The sequence below is a fragment of the Pseudoliparis swirei genome, chromosome 23, assembly GCF_029220125.1.
Source record: "Pseudoliparis swirei isolate HS2019 ecotype Mariana Trench chromosome 23, NWPU_hadal_v1, whole genome shotgun sequence".
Classification (NCBI taxonomy): Eukaryota; Metazoa; Chordata; class Actinopteri; order Perciformes; family Liparidae; genus Pseudoliparis; species Pseudoliparis swirei.
Window position 1 is genome coordinate 3,725,009 of NC_079410.1, and position 20,547 is coordinate 3,745,555.

Here is a 20,547-nt window from a genome sequence, read left to right on the forward strand (position 1 = left end):
AAACAAAGATGGAGGCCAGCGGGCGTCCAGGTGTTTCAGTGACCTCACCTGTCGGTCCGTCTCGCGGGCCGGAGAGCGAGGCAGCCGCGGGGTGGAGCGCCCGGAGCTGGGCGGGGAGGGGGAGGCCAGGGTGGAGGAGGTGATGGAGGAGGGGATGAAGCCCCGCCCCCCCGCGCCGTCCCTCCCCAGGGAGGACGGCGGCTCCAGGGCCACGCTGACCCGGCTCTCGATCTCCTCGGCCCGCAACTCTGTGTTCTCCTTCTCCTCCTGGATGAGTCTGGGGGGGGGGGGGGTGGAGGGAGGGGGAGGGGGGGGAAAGGTGGAGGGGGATAAAAAAGGAGGTTTGGATGATGTGCGGATCCCCAAAGAAGAAGACCGAGAGGAAGATGAGCGTATTCTTTTTTCTTTAGATTCTCATCGTCGTTAGCGTAGCTTAGCATAAAGACTGGAAACAAAGGGAAACAGCTAGCATGGCCTTCAAACAAGACCATCGGAGAGAAGATTGGCTATTTATGTATATTTATATATCTTTATACATATTATATATCTTTACATTTAGTTTTATTGATTCCCCAGAAACTCCTTCAGCTCAGACCCCATCGGGGCCAGACCCAGACCTGCAGACCAGACCCAGACCTGCAGACCAGCTTCAGACCTGCAGACCAGACCCAGACCTGCAGACCAGAACCAGACCTGCAGACCAGACCCAGACCTGCAGACCAGAACCAGACCTGCAGACCAGCTTCAGACCTGCAGACCAGACCCAGACCTGCAGACCAGACCCAGACCTGCAGACCAGACCCAGACCTGCAGACCAGCTTCAGACCTGCAGACCAGACCCAGACCTGCAGACCAGAACCAGACCTGCAGACCAGCTTCAGACCTGCAGACTAGACCCAGACCTGCAGACCAGCTTCAGACCTGCAGACCAGACCCAGACCTGCAGACCAGCTTCAGACCTGCAGACCAGACCCAGACCTGCAGACCAGAACCAGACCTGCAGACCAGCTTCAGACCTGCAGACTAGACCCAGACCTGCAGACCAGCTTCAGACCTGCAGACCAGACCCAGACCTGCAGACCAGACCCAGACCTGCAGACCAGCTTCAGACCTGCAGACCAGACCCAGACCTGCAGACCAGAACCAGACCTGCAGACCAGCTTCAGACCTGCAGACCAGACCCAGACCTGCAGACCAGCTTCAGACCTGCAGACCAGACCCAGACCTGCAGACCAGCTTCAGACCTGCAGACTAGACCCAGACCTGCAGACCAGCTTCAGACCTGCAGACCAGACCCAGACCTGCAGACCAGACCCAGACCTGCAGACCAGCTTCAGACCTGCAGACTAGACCCAGACCTGCAGACCAGAACCAGACCTGCAGACCAGCTTCAGACCTGCAGACTAGACCCAGACCTGCAGACCAGACCCAGACCTGCAGACCAGCTTCAGACCTGCAGACCAGACCCAGACCTGCAGACCAGAACCAGACCTGCAGACCAGCTTCAGACCTGCAGACTAGACCCAGACCTGCAGACCAGCTTCAGACCTGCAGACCAGACCCAGACCTGCAGACCAGACCCAGACCTGCAGACCAGCTTCAGACCTGCAGACTAGACCCAGACCTGCAGACCAGAACCAGACCTGCAGACCAGCTTCAGACCTGCAGACTAGACCCAGACCTGCAGACCAGACCCAGACCTGCAGACCAGCTTCAGACCTGCAGACTAGACCCAGACCTGCAGACCAGCTCCAGACCCTTTGGGACAAGGAGAGGTTTTCTCAAGGGACCCTGGTCCCCGAAACAGGGAACCAAATCAAGATGAAAGTTCTTAATAAAAATGCTTCTGGACTTCTCCTTAAACCTAAACGGTGGTCTCGGTCTGAGTGTTCTTCACAGAGAGGGGGCGGGGCTGTACTTGATCTCCTTGTTGATGGCCTCCAGCTGTTCCTGCAGCATGATGGCGAGCGTCTGCACGTCCGTCTGCCCGCTGGGGGACAAGAGCTCCGAGCCGAAGCGGCGGTCCCCGTCCTCGTCCTCGTCGTCGGAGCAGCCCACGTCGAGGCCCGGCTCGAACCCGGAGCCCAGCAGAGCGCCGCTCTCCCAGTCCGGGTACTGCACGCACAGAGCGGCGCCGAGGTTCTGCAGCGGGGGGGGGGGGGAAGCAAAAATGGCGTCACGTCAGGAATCTGTGTGTTTTGTGTTAATTTTTTATTTTTAGATTCTCACCTTGGCGGAGTCGTCTCTGCCGGAGCTCCAGCGGGCGCGGTGGCTCCGGCGGACCAGGCCCCCCCCCCCGGAGGAGGAGGCCACGCCGAAGGAGTCCAGGTAGGTGGTGGAGCCGGTCGGGAGCGAGCCGCAGCCGTGGGAATACCGGAGCTCCAGGGCGCTGCCCGGCAGAGAGCGGCTGGAGAGGGGAGACCCCGCGGAGGTGAGGGAACATTAACATCACACACACACACACACACACACACACACACACACACACACACACACACACACACACACACACACACACACACACACACACACACACACACACACACACACACACACACACACACACACAGTGTGAGAGCGTTCCCCATCGGCGGGTTCAAAGGAGGCCTGCAGGTGAGAAAGTGCTAATTGGATGTGTGTGTGTGTGTGTGTGTGAGTGTGTGTGTGTATGTATGTCTGAGTGTGTGTGTGTGTGTGTGTATGTCTGTCTGAGAATGTGTGTGTGTGTGTGTGTGTGTGGGTGTGTGTGTATGTCTGAGTGTGTGTGTGTGTGTGTATGTCTGAGTGTGTGTGTGTGTGTGTCTGAGTGTGTGTGTGTGTGTGTGTGTGTGTGTGTGTGTGTGTGTGTGTGTGTGTGTGTGTGTGTGTGAGTGTGTGTGTGTGTGTGTGTATGTCTGAGTGTGTGTGTGTTTGGGCACCGAGTCAAGCGAGCGTGAGCGGGAGGCCGCACGTCAGCGCTGTCTGGGATCGGGAACGCCGACAGATTTATATCTACGACGTCTGGAGAGATAAGAGACTCTGGGGAATATCAGAGAGATTTCTCTCTCTCTCTCATTCTCTCTCTCTCGTCTATATTTCTCTCGTTCTCTTTCTCTCGTTCTCTCTTGTTCTCTCTCCCTCTCTCTCTCGTTCTCTCCCGCTCTCTCTCGTTCTCACTCGCTCCCTCCCTCTTTCCCTCTCAACGCTCTCTCTTGTTCTCTCTCTCGTTATCTCTCTTGATCTCTCCCTCTTGTTTTCTCTCGTTCTCCCCCGCTCGTTCTCTTCCTCTCTCGTTCGCTCTCTCTCTCTCTCGTTCGCTCTCATTCTGACTCGCTCCCTCCCTCTTTTCCTCTCAACGCTCTCTCTTGTTCTCTCTCTCGTTATCTCTCTTGATCTCTCTCTTGTTCTCTCTCTCGTTATCTCTCTTGATCTCTCCCTCTACCTCTCTCTCTTGTTCTCTCTCTCGTTTTCTCTCTCGTTCTCCCCCCCTCTCTCTCTGGTTTACAAGTGGCCGGCCCTCACCTGGAGTAGGAGCCCCCCGGTCTGGCTCTCAGCTGGTCTAACTCCAGCTGAAGACGCTCCAGCTCCACGATCAGCTGGTCCTGAGGAACGAGAGAAGAGGGACGAGAGGAGCTCAGAGGTGCGTGAGGAGGTGCATGAGGAGCTCAGAGGTGTGTGAGGAGGTGCATGAGGAGGTGACTGAGGAGGTGACTGAGGAGCTCAGAGGTGTGTGAGGAGGTGCATGAGGAGGTGACTGATGAGGTGACTGAGCTCAGAGGTGTGTGAGGAGGTGCATGAGGAAGTGCATGAGGAGGTGACTGAGGAGCTCAGAGGTGTGTGAGGAAGTGACTGAGGAGGTGCATGAGGAGGTGACTGAGGTGTGTGAGGAGGTGACTGAGGAGCTCAGAGGTGCGTGAGGAGGTGCATGAGGTGGTGACTGAGGAGGTGCATGAGGAGGTGACTGAGGAGGTGCATGAGGAGGTGACTGAGGAGCTCAGAGGTGTGTGAGGAGGTGCACGAGGAGGTGACTGAGGAGGCGCATGAGGAGGTGACTGAGGAGCTCAGAGGTGTGTGAGGAGGTGCATGAGGAGGTGACTGAGGAGGTGCATGAGGAGGTGACTGAGGAGCTCAGAGGTGTGTGAGGAGGTGCATGAGGAGGTGACTGAGGAGGTGCATGAGGAGGTGACTGAGGAGGTGCATGAGGAGCTCAGAGGTGTGTGAGGAGGTGCATGAGGAGGTGCATGAGGAGGTGACTGAGGAGGTGACTGAGGAGGTGACTGAAGAGGTGCATGAGGAGGTGACTGAGGAGGTGCCTGAGGAGGTGCATGAGGAGGTGACTGAGGAGGTGCATGAGGAGGTGCATGAGGAGGTGACTGAGGAGGTGCATGAGGTGAATGAGGAGGTGACTGAGGAGCTCAGAGGTGTGTGAGGAGGTGCATGAGGAGGTGACTGAGGAGCTCAGAGGTGCATGTGGAGGTGACTGAGGAGCTCAGAGGTGTGTGAGGAGGTGCATGAGGAGGTGACTGAGGAGGTGCATGAGGAGCTCAGAGGTGTGTGAGGTGGTGCATGAGGAGGTGACTGAGGAGGTGACTGAGGAGGTGCATGAGGAGGTGACTGAGGAGGTGCATGAGGAGGTGACTGAGGAGGTGCCTGAGGAGGTGCATGAGGAGGTGACTGAGGAGGTGCATGAGGAAGTGACTGAGGAAGTGACTGAGGAGGTGACTGAGGAGGTGCATGAGGTGCATGAGGAGGTGCATGAGGAGGTGACTGAGGAGGTGCATGAGGAGGTGACTGAGGAGGTGACTGAGGAGGTGACTGAGGAGGTGCATGAGGTGACTGAGGAGGTGCATGAGGAGGTGACTGAGGAGGTGCATGAGGAGGTGACTGAGGAGGTGCATGAGGAGCTCAGAGGTGCGTGAGGAGGTGCATGAGGAGGTGCATGAGGAGGTGTGTGAGGAGGTGCATGAGGAGGTGACTGAGGAGGTGCATGAGGAGGTGCATGAGGAGGTGCATGAGGAGGTGACTGAGGAGGTGACTGAGTAGGTGACTGAGGAGGTGACTGAGGAGGTGCATGAGGAGGTGACTGAGGAGGTGCATGAGGAGGTGACTGAGGAGGTGACTGAAGAGGTGCATGAGGAGGTGACTGAGGAGGTGACTGAGGAGGTGCATGAGGAGGTGACTGAGGAGGTGACTGAGGAGGTGCATGAGGTGACTGAGGAGGTGCATGAGGAGGTGACTGAGGAGGTGCATGAGGAGGTGACTGAGGAGGTGACTGAGGAGGTGACTGAGGAGGTGACTGAGGAGGTGCATGAGGAGGTGCATGAGGAGGTGACTGAGGCACCTTGTTGGCCAGCAGGTCGTCCTGCAGCTTCTTCATGGTGGACAGCTCCTCAGAGAGAGCGTTCTGGAGGAGGAAGAGAAGCTTTAATCACCACGACTCTAAAGGAAGATGTTCCTCCTCTTCATCAGCTGAACTATGATGTCATCTTTATGGCCAACATTCAGCTAAATAACTCAGTCCAATTAAGTTATTGAAGCTTGTTCTCTCTCTCTCTCTCTCTTTCATTCTCTCTCTCTCGTTTGCTCTCTTGTTCGCTCTCGTTCTCTCTCTCCCGCTCTCTCTTGTTCTCTCTCTCCCGCTCTCTCTTGTTCTCTCTCTCTCTCTTGTTCTCTCTCCCGCTCTCTCTCTCTCATTCTCTCTCTCTCTCTTGTTCTCTCTCTCCCGCTCTCTCGTTCTCTCTCTCTCGTTCTCTCCCTCTCGTTCTCTCCCTCTCTCTCTTGTTCTCTCTCTCCCGCTCTCTCTTGTTCTCTCTCTCTCGTTCTCTCTCTTGTTCTCTCTCATTCCCCCTATCGTTCTCTCTCTCAAAGCTGCACGGGGGCGAGGGAATCCTATTTCCAACCAGATGTTACGTCCCCAAGACTTTCAAAAGTCGCTTTCCAGTAAACATGCTTTTATTTTGAAAATCTGCTCAGGAAGTGCTTCACCTTCTCCTCCAGCGCCGCCATGCGCTCCTTCAGGTGCAGCTGCAGCCGCTCGTTGGACTCGGACAGCAGCTTGTCCACCGTGTCGGAGAGACGCTTGTTGTGCTCGTCGTTCATCCTCTCCCTCTGCCTCGCCTGGGGGGGGGGGAGAGAGAGGGAGGGAGAGAGAGAGAGAGAGAGAGAGAGAGAGAGAGAGAGAGGGAGGGAGGGAGGGAGGGTGTTTTTAATAACAAGCATTCTGTTCGACTGAGAGTCGAGAGACGAAGATTCATATCTGAATGATGTCACGACCGAAAAGACGGTTTAGAAAATTAGAGAGCCTTTGTAGAGCAGGACAAAAGAGAGAGAGAGAGATGGAGAGAGAGAGAGAGAGATGGAGAAAGAGAGGAAAGAGAGAGGAGAGATGGAGAGAGAGAGAAAGAGATGGAGAGGAAAGAGAAAGAGGAGAGATGGAGAGGAAAGAGAAAGAGGAGAGAGAGATGGAGAGGAAAGAGAAAGTGGAGAGAGAGATGGAGAGGAAAGAGAGAGAGAGGAGAGATGGAGAGGAAAGAGAGAGAGGAGAGATGGAGAGGAAAGAGAAAGAGAGAGAGAGATGGAGAGGAAAGAGAGAGAGAGATGGAGAGGAAAGAGAGAGGAGAGAAAGAGATGGAGAAGCGAGTGTGACTCACCCTCTGTAGCTCCTGGTTCTTCTCCTCCAGTTGCGACTCCATCTGTCGCAGGCGCTCCTCAAAGTTGCCGTGACGCTCCTCCGCCTGAGAGGAAGGGAGGGGGGGGAGAGGGGGGAGTGTGTGTGTGTGATGTGTACATGCCCACACACTCACACACACTCACACACACTCACACACACGTGTGCTCATGCTGCTGTCAGGTGCTGTTTCCTCTGTTTTATCATTTTATCTCATTCTATAAAATTGGGAGATAATAAAATGATACGGGAACGGAGATGGAGTGGTTGAGCGCACACACACACACACACATGCACATACACACACACACAAACACATACATATGCACAGCACACACTCAAACTCATACAAACAAACACACATGCACATACACACTCACACACATGCACACACATACAGACATGCATCATGCACACACACGCACACTCACACACCAATGCACGCACACACACTTACACAGACACACCCATACACTCACACAAACAAACACACTCACACAGACACGCCCACACACACACACTCATACACCAATGCACGCACACACACTTACACAGACACACCCATACACTCACACAAACAAACACACTCACACAGACACGCCCACACACACACTTACACAGACACACCCATACACTCACACAAACAAACACACTCACACAGACACGCCCACACACACACACTCACACACCTTGGTGAGCGCTGCCACCCTCTGGGCGAGCTGCGCCTCGATCTCCGGCAGCGTCTCGGCTCTCTGCAGCGTCTGCTGCAGCTTCTGCTTGGAGTCGTCCAGACGCTCCTGGAGCTGTCGGTTCTTCTCCTCGCTCTGCGGGGGGGAGGGAGAGAGAGAGAGAGAGAGAGAGAGAGAGAGAGAGAGAGAGAGGGAGAGAAGGAGGTGAAACTCGGGTCGCGAGATGGCAGACATGATTGGAGCCACCGGGGGGAGAAGGAGACATCGATGACTGAGGGCGCCGACGTGGAACGGGGCCAAGCTGTCAATCACCAGCAGAGCCCCCCCCCCCCTCCACACACACACACACACCTGTCTGTAGAGCGAGTCCTTGCTGGCCAGCTCGTTCTCCAGCTTGTCTTTGGTGTCGTGGAGCGACGTCGCCTCCCTCTGGGCGCTCAGGTACCTGCGCTCCAACGTGGTGATCCTCTCCTCCATGTCCTCCCGCTGACAGAGCGCCTGGGGGGGGGGGGGGGGCGTAAAGCATGCGTAAAGATTAGTTTTTTTAATAATTCAGAAAGCCGAGCAGAGCGAGTGAGAGACGTCAGCTGATCAAAGGGAGATCGCCGAGCTCCAGCAGCGATTAGCCCAAGAATGATAATGACGGTTAATAGTCGTTGTTGACAGCTTTTCAGAGGCCTCTCCACTCGTGGAGTTACATAAGTCAAAGAGAGACAGGGGGGGAGAGGGGGGGGGTCTCACCTCCTTCACATCCCTCTGCAGTTTCTGGTTGGCCTCCTCCGATCGGGCCAGCTCCCTCCTGGCGGACGTCAGCTGCTCCTCGATCTCCCCGACCTGGAAGAGCGTGTGTGTTCAAGATTCAAGATTCAAGATGTTTTATTTGTCACATACACACACAGGGTGTGCAGTGAAATGAAAGTGGCAATGCTCAGCAGGAATGTGCAAGGGCAACAAGTACACACTATTTACAATAAAAAACAACACAATATTTACAGTACAATATTTACAGTAAGTGTGTGTGTGTGTGTGTGTGTGCCTAAGAGGGGCAGTTGTGTGGGTCTATGTGGGGGTCCTGGTGAGGTCGGAGTTCACAGTCCTGATGGCCTGAGGAAAGAAACTCCGTCTCAGTCTCTCTGTTCTTGCAGCGTGACTACGGAGGCGCCTGCCTGACCGCAGCAGCTGAAACAGTCTGTTGTTGGGGTGGTGAGGATCCTTCATGATCCTGCCGGCTCTGGTTCTGCACCTCCTGGTGTACAAGTCCTGCAGGGTGGGAGTGTAGTTCAATAGTGCGTTCAGCCGAACGCACTACTCTCTGCAGAGCCTTCCTGTCCTGAGCGGAGCAGTTGCCAAACCAGGCTGTGATGCTTCCTGTCAGGACGCTCTCTACAGCTCCAGAGTAGAAGGACTGAAGGATCCTCTGGGAAACTTTAAATTTCCTCAGCTGCCTGAGGTGGTAGAGGCGCTGCCTTGCCTTTCTCACCAGAGTGTCTGTGTTCGTTGACCATGTCAGATCCTCGGTGATGTGGACTCCCAGGTATTTATACCCGCTCACCCTCTCCACAGTAGTCCCGTTAATCCCCAGTGGTGAGTACGTCCTCTGTTGTTGTACCCTCCTGAAGTCCACAATCAGCTCCTTAGTGAGTGTGTGTGTGTGAGGGGGGGGGGGGGGGGGGTACCTGTCTGCACATGAGGGCCAGTCTCTCCTTCAGCTGACCGAGCTCGGACCTCTGGCGCTCGATCTCGCCCTCTCGCTGACGGTCCACGTCGCCGTCGCCGTTCAGGATGGCCGACGACGGTCCGTTGGGAAGCCGCTGAACCCGAGAGAGAGAGAGAGAGAGAGAGAGAGAGAGAGAGAGAGAGGGAGAGGGAGAAAGGGATCGGCTTTTTATTTCTTTAACGAGGCGATGAGCACCGTGGATAAAGTTCGCCGCGGGGCATATTTCAAAATAAATGTCTGAGCCAAAGAAGAAACAACTCAATTATTGTGTCTTCACGGGAAGAAACTTGAAGGTTCTTCTCCCGTAACGGTTAAAGATCAAGACCAGACTCCTTTTTTAAATTATTTTCCAAAAAAATAATACGTAAGAAAAACACAATTTACTCCCGATGGATTACTGGAGGATTAAAGCCATTACGACATTCCAAGATGGCGCCTGTGGCCTCCTCCCGTCTGAGTGCTCTCTGGCTGGAGGCCACGTCGCAACAACATAAACCTATCAAAGCTGCTTCAAGCCGGCGGCCGGAGGCGGCGGCGGCTCCTGGCTGCCGGTTGAGAGAAGAAGCGATGAGGCATTTTTAATGTGCTCTGATATTTAAAAAAAAAACCTGGACAGACCGCATCTCAATCTCTACCTTTGAGGAGAACGCCGCGAGACGATGGCGCCCTCGGCGTGAACTCCGAGGGCGCCCGTGGCCTCGTGACGAGCAGCTCCGACGAAGCTGAAGGACTCCACTCGCACGTGGCTGCAGTTTATTATTATATTATACACATGTATTTTTTCTTTTTTAGAACAATGCTTCAGCGAGAGGTTTCATTTCATTATATTTGAAGGCCGGCTCCCGTCACGCTACGAAGCGCTGTGCTTTTTATCCTGGAATCGACCGGGCGGTCTTTCCTGTTTTTGGTTTTCAAACAGCTGTGACCTCCCGTGACCTCGGGGAGACGTCTGCTGCGGCAGGAACTAATAGAGAGGCGGGGTTTTTGGAGAGTTGGACGGGTTCTGGTAACAAAAACGTGTTCAACGTGCGTGGAGATAAAAGATGGAGGGGGGGGGGGGGGAATTGGTCCCCCCTCCCACGGACTTTTAGGTTTTTTCTAGTTTCTTTTTTTAATAAGGTTCAAAAGAGAATAAAAGAGGATAGAAGAGAATAAAAGCCAGCCCCCCCCCCCCCCACCATCACAAATTATCCCAAAATGAGTATCTCTCCCTCACGGGTTGTGACTTCATCCGAGAGAGAGAGACTCAAATTCATGGAAGATGGCGGCGCCCGGTGAGCACATCAAACTAAACTATACTTTCACTTTTTATTATATTTATTTTTAACATACAACACATCAATATGGCTTTTCATTCAAATATTTTGGACATATTTTACAATTAATTTTGTATTCTCATTTCTTTAACATGACTTTTGATTTTAATGTTTCACATACATCACTATAACTTTTTATTCCCTTTTTTTTTTACATACAAATCCATAACTTATTATTTACTTTTTTTAATATACTAATCTATAACTTGTTATTCGCTTTTTTATAGACTATAACTTTTTCTTCACTTTTTTAATAGAACAATCTATAACTTTATTCACATTTTTTTCATACTAAACTATAACTTTTTATTAACTTTTTTTTAACACTACTTTCGACTTTAATTAGTTTAACATGAGTTTTATTCACATTGTTTAGTGTACTACTAACTAGCGTTAGCGTGCTAGCATGCTAATATGAGGATGGCGAGCGGGAACCTTCGAGACCCCCGAAAGAAATAATAAAGGTTCCTGTTACCTCTTTGCCGCCTTCCAGGCCTTGCTGCCGCCGCTTGATCTGTTCCCTGAGAGACACGACCTGGAACCACAGGGGGAACCGTCAGGAGGGGAACAGTTAGGAGGGGGAACCGTCAGAAAGGAGAACCGTCAGGTGGGGAACAGTCAGGCAGGAGGGGGAACCGTCAGGAAGGAGAACCGTCAGGAGGGGAACAGTTAGGAGGGGGAAGCGTCAGGAGGGGAACAGTTAGGAGGGGGAACAGTCAGGAGGGGGAAGCGTCATCCCACCGAGGAGGAGCAGGGGAGGAGCAGGGGGAGGAGCCCGTGGACTCACCTCCTGGGAGGAGGACTGCAGCTCCTCCTCCAGCGACGCCACGCGCTCCAGCGCCACGCGCAGCCGCTCGCGGACCTTCTCGTCCAGCGCCTTGTGGTGCTCGAACAGAGACTTCAGCGCCTTGAGCACCTCCACCTCGCTGGAGACGCCGGCCGGGGACTGAGCCTGGCGCTTCACCACCGTCATCCTCAGGCTGCGCTCATGACGCGACACCAGGCACTCCAGGTGCTCCAGCAGCAGCTGCATACACAGGAGGACCTCAGGGACCCACAGGGACCCTCAGGGACCCTCAGGGACCCACAGGGACCCACAGGGACCCACAGGGACCCACAGGGACCCACAGGGACCCTCAGGGACCCACAAGGACCCACAGGGACCCTCAGGGACCCACAGGGACCTACAGGGACCCACAGGGACCCTCAGGGACCCACACGGACCCACAGGGACCCTCAGGGACCCACAAGGACCCACAGGGACCCACAAGGACCCACAGGGACCCTCAGGGACCCACATGGACCCACATGGACCCTCAGGGACCCACAGGGACCCTCAGGGACCCACAGGGACCCACAGGGACCCTCAGGGACACACAGGGACCCACAGGGACCCACAGGGACCCTCAGGGACCCTCAGGGACCCACAAGAACCCACAGGGACCCTCAGGGACCCACAAGGACCCACAGGGACCCACAGGGACCCACACTGACCCACAGGGACCCTCAGGGACCCACAAGGACCCACAGGGACCCACAGGGACCCACAAGGACCCACAGGGACCCACAGGGACCCACAGGGACCCACAGGGACCCACAGGGACCCTCAGGGACCTACAGGGACCCACACTGACCCTCAGGGACCCACAGGGACCCTCATGGACCCTCATGGACCCTCAGGGACCCACAAGGACCCTCAGGGACCCACAGGGACCCACAAGGACCCACAGGGACCCACAAGGACCCACAAGGACCCACAAGGACCCACAAGGACCCACAAGGACCCACAAGGACCCTCAAGGACCCACAAGGACCCACAAGGACCCACAAGGACCCACAAGGACCCTCAAGGACTCACGAGGACCCACAAGGACCCTCAAGGACCCACAAGGACCCACAAGGACCCTCAGGTACCCACAAGGACCCTCAGGGACCCACAGGGACCCACAGGGACCCACAGGGACCCACACCCCTCTCAAACCGTCGCAGGTTTGACTTTTTCGGGGTTGAATTAAACAAATGAAAGAAGGGAATGGAAGTGACATGAGGTGAAGTGGCGGAGGAGGTGAAGTGGCGGAGGTCACCCACCCGCGTGTTGTTCCTCTCCGCCTTCAGCTCCGCGATCTCCTCCTCGCGCTCCAGCAGCTGCTCCCGGCACAGGTTCAGCTCCTTGGTCAGCACGGCAAACTCCTGCAGGGCCACAAGGGGGCGCCGTTAAAGACACACACACAGAAAGGACACACACACTCACACACACACAGAAAGGACAAACACACACTCAGAATGGATACACACACACACACACACAGAAAGGACAAACACACACTCAGAATGGATACACACACACACACACACAGAAAGGACACACACACACAGACACAAACACAGAAAGGACACACACACACACACACACAGAAAGGACACACACACACACACACACACACAGAAAGGACAAACACACACTCAGAATGGATACACACACACACAGAAAGGACACGCACACTCACACACACACACACAGAAAGGACACACACACACTCAGAATGGACACACACACACACAAACACAGAAAGGACACACACACACACACACACACAGAATGGACACACACACACACAGAAAGGACACGCACACTCACACACACACACAGAAAGGACACACACACTCAGAATGGATACACACACACAGAAAGGACACAACACACACACACACACACCACGTTTCCTCCGATTGATACACGTTGGGCAAGAAGGTCTGAAACCAGTGAATGGAGATGTGAGCATGATGAGGTCACGGGGCCATGAGGTCATAGGGTCATGAGGTCACGGGGCCATGAGGTCATGAGGTCACGGGGCCATGAGGTCATAGGGTCATGAGGTCACGGGGCCATGAGGTCATAGGGTCATGAGGTCACGGGGCCATGAGGTCATGAGGTCACGGGGCCATGAGGTCATAGGGTCATGAGGTCATGAGGTCACGGGGCCATGAGGTCATAGGGTCATGAGGTCACGGGGCCATGAGGTCATAGGGTCATGAGTAGGGATGGGCATCGAGAACCGGTTCTGTTTTAGAACCGGTTCCCAGTGAACCGATTGTTTGGGATCGTCAGCCAAATTCTTTAACGGTTCTGCTAACGGTCCTCTGTGGCGTTGCGCATGCGCGAACTTTTGTAGTTTCTTCTTCAGACTGCAGCAAACATGGCAACTAGGCAGAGGCGTTCTAAAGTTTGGCTCCATTCCACACGACAAAAAGTGCTCGTGTGAGGTGAGAGAGTGCTCACCGCGCGCAGCATTTAACGAGGCATTTAACTGATCGCTCTTTTAATTAAGTATCGATACTAAAACTATGCTAAATCACATCGTGTTTAACGTACGGGTACTTTGTTAGTATCGCTACACCGTGCAGCGCGACAGCAGCAGATGTAGCGGACTAACATTCAAGCTAACCTAACTTCCCAAACGCTGTCGACATCTGAACGCCGATTGGCCGAGACGCGACACGTCCATCAAAGATGTTCTGTTGCGAAGAAGAGCACCACTTCACATTTTCTCCGCGTCTCACTGCAATCTCAACGGCAGCGGGCCAGGTGAAAAATAAATAAATCGGAACGCGTCTCTGGTATTGTTCAGGGGGCGGGGCCACATGTGGAGGCGTTCATTGTGTAAACCAGCTTTCACTATATAAATAATCTGCATTGCCATCCAATTTATCTGATGAGGTTCAGAGTCAGACCGGTTCAGAGGCTGGTCGTCTGTCTGGGTCTCAGGCTACAGCTAGACGTCTTGTACACCTCCTCATATCTTTGTGTTCATCCTCCATCTGAGAGAGTGTTCTCCATGGCTGGAGACACAATAAGTCCTGAGAGATCGCAGATCCTCCCGGAGAAAGCAGACATGCTTATTTTTCTGCACAACAATTGTTGATGATCCATACAATTGATGGTTGCACACTTGGTATTTGCCACTGCTAGTTTCATTTTTGGCAGCTCAGTTCATATACCCTTTAAAAAAAGGAAGGAGCACTGTAATTTCTAGGAACATGTTTAAATTAAACAGAATACATTTTATTAAAGTTATGTAAGTTTTATTTTAAGTTCAAGAGGAATATGTATAAATGTTTTTGGTTATTTAAAAAAATGTAAATGTGTATGTATACATACTGTATATGGTGTGTGCAGCATTATAGAAAATTATATAAAAGAAAATTAATGTAAATAAACCCGTTTGTGCTCTTTTTTTCACCCCTTGCCCAATAAGAATCGATAAGAGAATCGATAAGGAATCGAATCGATAAGCAGGAATCGATAAGGCATCGGAATCGTTAAAATCTTATCAATTATCATCCCTAGTCATGAGGTCATGAGTGCACGAGGTCACGGGGACATGAGGTCACAAGGTCATGAGGACATGAGGTCATAGGATCATGAGGTCATGAGTGCACGAGGTCACGGGGACATGAGGTCACAAGGTCATGAGGTCATAGGATCATGAGGTCATGAGTGCACAAGGTCATGAGTGCACGAGGTCACAAGGTCATGGGGTCACGAGGTCACAAGGTCACCTCTTCTGACTCTGGCCAGTTGGTAATAAACAACAAACACACGCTAAGAAACACGAGAACAGAACGGAACGTTTACTGACAATACACACACATGACAAACCTATATATGACACACATGACACACACACACACACACACCACACACACGACAAACATATATATGACACACATGACACACACACACACACCACACACACATGACAAACATATATATGACACACATGACACACACACACACACCACACACACGACAAACATATATATGACACACATGACACACACACCGACCACGTCTGCTCTGGACCAATCACGTGTGTTTTTACAAAGTGCAAACGAGCCAAGACGACATAAACCGAGACCATCTGAACTGGACTGGAGTCCTGGTCTGGAGTCCTGGTCTGGAGTCCTGGTCTGGAGTCCTGGTCTGGAGACCTGGTCTGGAGTCCTGGTCTGGAGTCCTGGTCTGGAGTCCTGGTCTGGTGTCCTGGTCTGGTGTCCTGGTCTGGTGTCCTGGTCTGGAGTCCTGGTCTGGAGTCCTGGTCTGGAGTCCTGGTCTGGAGTCCTGGTCTGGAGTCCTGGTCTGGAGACGTATTCTGGAGTCCTGGTCTGGTGTCCTGGTCTGGAGTCCTGGTCTGGAGTCCTGGTCTGGAGTCCTGGTCTGGAGTCCTGGTCTGGAGTCCTGGTCTGGAGACGTAGTCTGGAGATGTGGTCTGGAGACCTGGTCTGGAGTCCTGGTCTGGAGACGTAGTCTGGAGTCCTGGTCTGGTGTCCTGGTCTGGAGTCCTGGTCTGGAGACGTAGTCTGGAGTCCTGGTCTGGAGTCCTGGTCTGGAGTCCTGGTCTGGAGTCCTGGTCTGGAGACCTGGTCTGGAGACGTAGTCTGGAGTCCTGGTCTGGAGACCTGGTCTGGTGTCCTGGTCTGGAGACGTAGTCTGGAGTCCTGGTCTGGAGATGTAGTCTGGAGTCCTGGTCTGGAGTCCTGGTCTGGAGTCCTGGTCTGGAGATGTAGTCTGGAGTCCTGGTCTGGAGTCCTGGTCTGGAGTCCTGGTCTGGAGACGTAGTCTGGAGTCCTGGTCTGGAGTCCTGGTCTGGAGTCCTGGTCTGGAGTCCTGGTCTGGAGTCCTGGTCTGGAGACCTGGTCTGGAGTCCTGGTCTGGAGACCTGGTCTGGAGTCCTGGTCTGGAGTCCTGGTCTGGAGTCCTGGTCTGGGGTCCTGGTCTGGAGTCCCACAGCCCCCCTGCGGTCCTCCCGGTCCCCCGATGACCTCACAGCCTGAGGCCTGAGGCTGAGCCTCGTGGAAGAGGAGGCTCTTTTGAAGAGGAGGATCGAGGAAGATCGAGGAGGGGAACGTGCAGATGGCGCGTTCCGGGTCCGACAGGACATCCCATAATAAGGACATCCCATAATAAAGACATCCCATAATACTGGGATTAATTCCCCGAGGAGACGGAGCGAGGGAAGAAAGTCCCGCCGTTCCCCGACACGCCTCTATTCGGGGGTCGCCCTCATTCTGGTTGTTGCACATCGTGACGTCATCTCCCCCCTTCACCCATGTCAGCCCCCCCCCCCCACACACACACACTCTCTCACACACACACACACACACACACACACACACTCTGTCATGACACCACTAAAACATTCTCTAGACGCCACCTCATTAGTATGCAGCAATATGCAAATGAGCTTGATTTGTTAGTCTGTGTGTTTCATATCACCAGGTTTTGCTCTGTGTGTGTGAGTGTGTGTGAGTGTGTGTGTGTGTGAGTGAGTGTGTGAGTGTGAGTGTGTGTGAGTGTGTGTGTGTGTGTGTGTGTGTGTGTGTGTGTGTGAGTGTGTGTGAGTGTGTGAGTGAGTGTGTGTGAGTGTGTGAGTGTGTGTGAGTGAGTGTGTGAGTGTGTGTGTGTGTGTGAGTGTGTGAGAGTGTGTGAGTGTGTGAGTGTGAGTGTGTGTGAGTGTGTGAGTGAGTGTGTGAGTGTGTGTGAGTGTGAGTGTGTGTGAGTGTGAGTGTGTGAGTGTGTGTGAGTGTGTGAGTGTGTGAGTGTGAGTGTGTGAGTGTGTGTGAGTGTGTGAGTGTGTGAGTGAGTGTGAGTGTGAGTGTGAGTGTGAGTGTGTGAGAGTGTGTGTGTGTGAGTGTGTGAGTGTGTGAGTGTGTGAGTGTGTGAGTGTGAGTGAGTGTGTGAGTGTGAGTGTGTGAGTGTGTGAGTGTGTGTGTGAGTGTGTGAGTGTGAGTGTGTGTGTGTGAGTGTGTGTGAGTGAGTCTGTGAGTGTGTGTGAGTGTGTGAGTGTGTATGAGTGAGTGTGTGAGTGTGAGTGTGTGTGTGAGTGTGTGTGTGTGTGTGAGTGTGTGAGTGTGAGTGTGTGAGTGAGTGTGTGAGTGTGAGTGTGTGAGTGTGTGTGTGTGTGAGTGTGTGAGTGTGTGAGTGTGTGTGAGTGTGAGTGTGTGTGTGTGTGTGAGTGTGTGTGTGTGTGTGTGTGTGCCATGCTGTCCTCTCTCCATCCATTTCTCTAGATTTTTCTCTCTCGGCGAACGCAAAACAGACGAAGTCACTGAACTGAGGACCGTCACAGCGCTGCAGGTGCTCCTGTGTGTGTGTGTTTCATGTGTGTGTGTTTCATGTGTGTGTTTCATGTGTGTGTTTCATGTGTGTGTGTGTTTCATGTGTGTGTGCCTTGTGTGTGTGTGTGTTTCATGTGTGTGTTTCATGTGTGTGTGTGTTTCATGTGTGTGTGCCTTGTGTGTGTGTGTGTGTTTCATGTGTGTGTGTGTCCTGTGTGTGTGTTTCATGTGTGCGTGTGTCCTGTGTGTGTTTCATGTGTGTGTTTCATGTGTGTGTGTGTCCTGTGTGTGTGTATGCCATGCGTGTGTCATGTGTGTATCAACTGTATGTGTCATGTGTGTGTGTTGTGTGTATGTGTCATGTGTGTGTGTTGTGTGTATGTGTCATGTGTGTGTGTTGTGTGTATGTGTCATGTGTGTGTGTGTGTCATATGTGTCACACACACTCCTCAAAGACAACATATTTCCGGACTCAAGCAAAGATGGAGGAGGAGGAGGAGGAGGAGGAGGACCGGCTACGACGCTAACAGGTTAGCATCAATAATTCAAAGCGTTTCTCCGGCAGCACTTTTCAGATATCGAGCTCGGATGTTTCCACTCGGCTGATCAGACGTTCTGTTCTCCAGATAAAACACGTTTTACAAGTTATTGTGTTCTAAGCTTCAACATTGAGGTTCTATTTATGTTCTATTTATGTTCTATTTATGTTCTCATGAGATCCTGAACCTCCGGAGACATTTGTTGTCATCTTTAAATTGTATTTAAATTTCCTTTCAGCTCGTTTCATTCACAAAGTTGATGTTTTTATACGTTCTGTTTGGATTAAACTGAAGTTCCTCGTTCCCCCCGCAGCCTGAGAGTGGTACGATCCTCCTGTGAGCTCCACTTCAAGCCGAGTTGAACCTGAACTTAACCTGAACCCCAAAACCATCAAAGATCATCTTCGTCTTACGGATGCACGACTACAACCCAAATCCAGATGTTCAGCCGGTCGTCAACGTGCAGTCAAACGTGCACACACACACACACACACACAGACACACACACGGACACACGCACAGACAAGCAACGCACAAACACACACATCAACACAAACACACAAACACACACACACTTAGTCACACATGCACATACACGCATGCACACACACACACACTCACACACAAACATGCATGCACACACACACACAAATGCACACACACACACAAACACACGCACACTGTACAAACACTCTCACACACACACTTGGATAATGTGACAGGGTTGAACTTTGTCATTTCAAGGCAGTTGCACAGGTGCAACTCTCCCTCCAGTGTGAGTGTGTGTGTGTGTGTGTGTGTGTGTGTGTGTGTGTGTACCTGCGGCAGGGCGATGGACAGCTGCCTTTGCAGCGACTCCTTCTCGTGGCCGAGGTCCCGGAGGCGCAGGTGAGCCGTGCCCAGGCAGTCCTGCGTGTCCCTCAGGCTCTCCAGCAGCCGCTCCCTCTCCGTCAGCATGTTGACCATCAGGGCCTCCAGGTTCCCCGTGCTGCCGCCCTCGTCGCTGCTGCCGCCGCTGCCGCCGCTACCGCCGCCGCCACCGCCACGGGTATTCCCTAAGCCCCCGATGCTTCCCATCCCTCCTCCGCCCCCCACCGGGGAGGTCGACCCTCCTCCTCCTCCTCCGCGCCCGTCCTCCGAGATGGTGGGCATCACCTCGCACATCATCTTGAGGCCTCTGGGTGTGAGGGGAGGTCTCTGAGAGGAGGTGTGTGTGTGTGTGTGTGTGTGTGTGTGTAAAGGGGGAGAGACGAGCTCTGTGGATGTGTGGCTGAGAGCTCAAATGTTTTTTTGGGGAGGCTGTGGGGGTGCAAAGAGTGCAGGGGTGAGAGGGAGAGAGGTGCAGGTTTCAATGGATGACCTCTGACCCCCAGCCCAGGTTTCACTGAGATGAGAGACGGACCTGGAGAGGGAAGAAGAACAAGAAGAACAAGAACAAGAAGAAGAACAAGAAGGGGAGAGGACATGGGTTTAGATTTAGGAGGATTTGATAAAGCCTGTATCTCACACACACACACACACACACACACACCTGTCTCAAAAACCCTCACGCAAGAGTATATTAAATATATATATATTATATGTACCCACACAGTCATAACGGCCCATATGAATGGCACATGGTGCACGGAAACGAGTCATTAGCTCGGCAGCCTGTACACACACACACACACACACACACACACACACACACACACACACACACACACACACACACACACACACACACACACACACACACACACACACACACACACACACACACACACACACACACACACACACACACACGAGGTTTTCATATGGGGGGGGGGAATTCATTTTTTCAACAGCTCCGGAAGCCATCTGTATATATATATATATATTTATATATGTATTACGTGTGAATTATGAAATACATGGCTGTCTTTACAAAATAAATATCTTAAAAGGGAAAAAGCAGCCTTCTTCTTCTTCCTCTTTTTTTAAACATGTATAGGGCTGTGCAGGAGAGCCTCGCGCGGGAGGAGGAGGTGGTGGAGGAGGAGCTGCTGGTGGTGGTGGTGGTGGTGGTGGAGGAGGTGCTGGTGGTGCCAATCACGCTGCACATGATGGAGGCCTAATTAACACGTTCAACCGGGAGATACATATCACGCGTCGTGAGTTATTTTTATTGGAAACGGAATGACCCAAATGTCGGGAAACGGTGCGCGCCCCTCTGGCTTCTGTTCCGACTGCAAGGCGTCTATTTCCTATCACCGCCCTCGCCCCCCCCCCCCGCCCCCCACACACACACACCCCACACACACACACTCATACAAACAGCTGGACAGACTAAGGCACAGCTATCTGTGTGTGTGTGTGTGTGCGTGTGCGTGTGCGTGTGCGTGTGTGTAGCGAACATTCACGGTGGATGTCGTGTCGCCGCAGCCGCCGCGCGATGCTGTGCGTCTTACCCTCTCCATGGTCGGCCGAGACAGGAAGTGGAGGCGCCTCGGTGGCCGGTTCACTCCGTCTCCTCCATCACCTGAGAGACGGAGGC

The 20,547-nt window shown here is 53.1% G+C and overlaps 1 protein-coding gene across 3 annotated transcripts in view; it reads right to left on the minus strand.

Moving 5' to 3' along the window:
• Window positions 1-20,547, minus strand: part of ppfia3 (PTPRF interacting protein alpha 3) — a 33,558-nt gene extending 13,011 nt beyond the window's left edge. For all 3 annotated transcript variants that reach the window (XM_056407468.1, XM_056407467.1, XM_056407470.1), the window contains exons 1-16: window positions 20,462-20,547; window positions 18,846-19,428; window positions 12,457-12,558; window positions 11,156-11,395; window positions 10,844-10,903; window positions 9,012-9,146; window positions 8,077-8,169; window positions 7,687-7,833; window positions 7,336-7,470; window positions 6,630-6,713; window positions 5,965-6,096; window positions 5,321-5,383; window positions 3,502-3,581; window positions 2,230-2,407; window positions 1,919-2,142; window positions 49-277 (exon numbers count right to left, since the gene is read on the minus strand). In XM_056407468.1, the coding sequence (XP_056263443.1) occupies window positions 49-277; window positions 1,919-2,142; window positions 2,230-2,407; window positions 3,502-3,581; window positions 5,321-5,383; window positions 5,965-6,096; window positions 6,630-6,713; window positions 7,336-7,470; window positions 7,687-7,833; window positions 8,077-8,169; window positions 9,012-9,146; window positions 10,844-10,903; window positions 11,156-11,395; window positions 12,457-12,558; window positions 18,846-19,193 (2,250 nt within the window). In that variant the 5' untranslated portion in view covers window positions 19,194-19,428; window positions 20,462-20,547. The remainder of the gene's footprint in view (window positions 1-48; window positions 278-1,918; window positions 2,143-2,229; window positions 2,408-3,501; window positions 3,582-5,320; window positions 5,384-5,964; window positions 6,097-6,629; window positions 6,714-7,335; window positions 7,471-7,686; window positions 7,834-8,076; window positions 8,170-9,011; window positions 9,147-10,843; window positions 10,904-11,155; window positions 11,396-12,456; window positions 12,559-18,845; window positions 19,429-20,461) is intronic.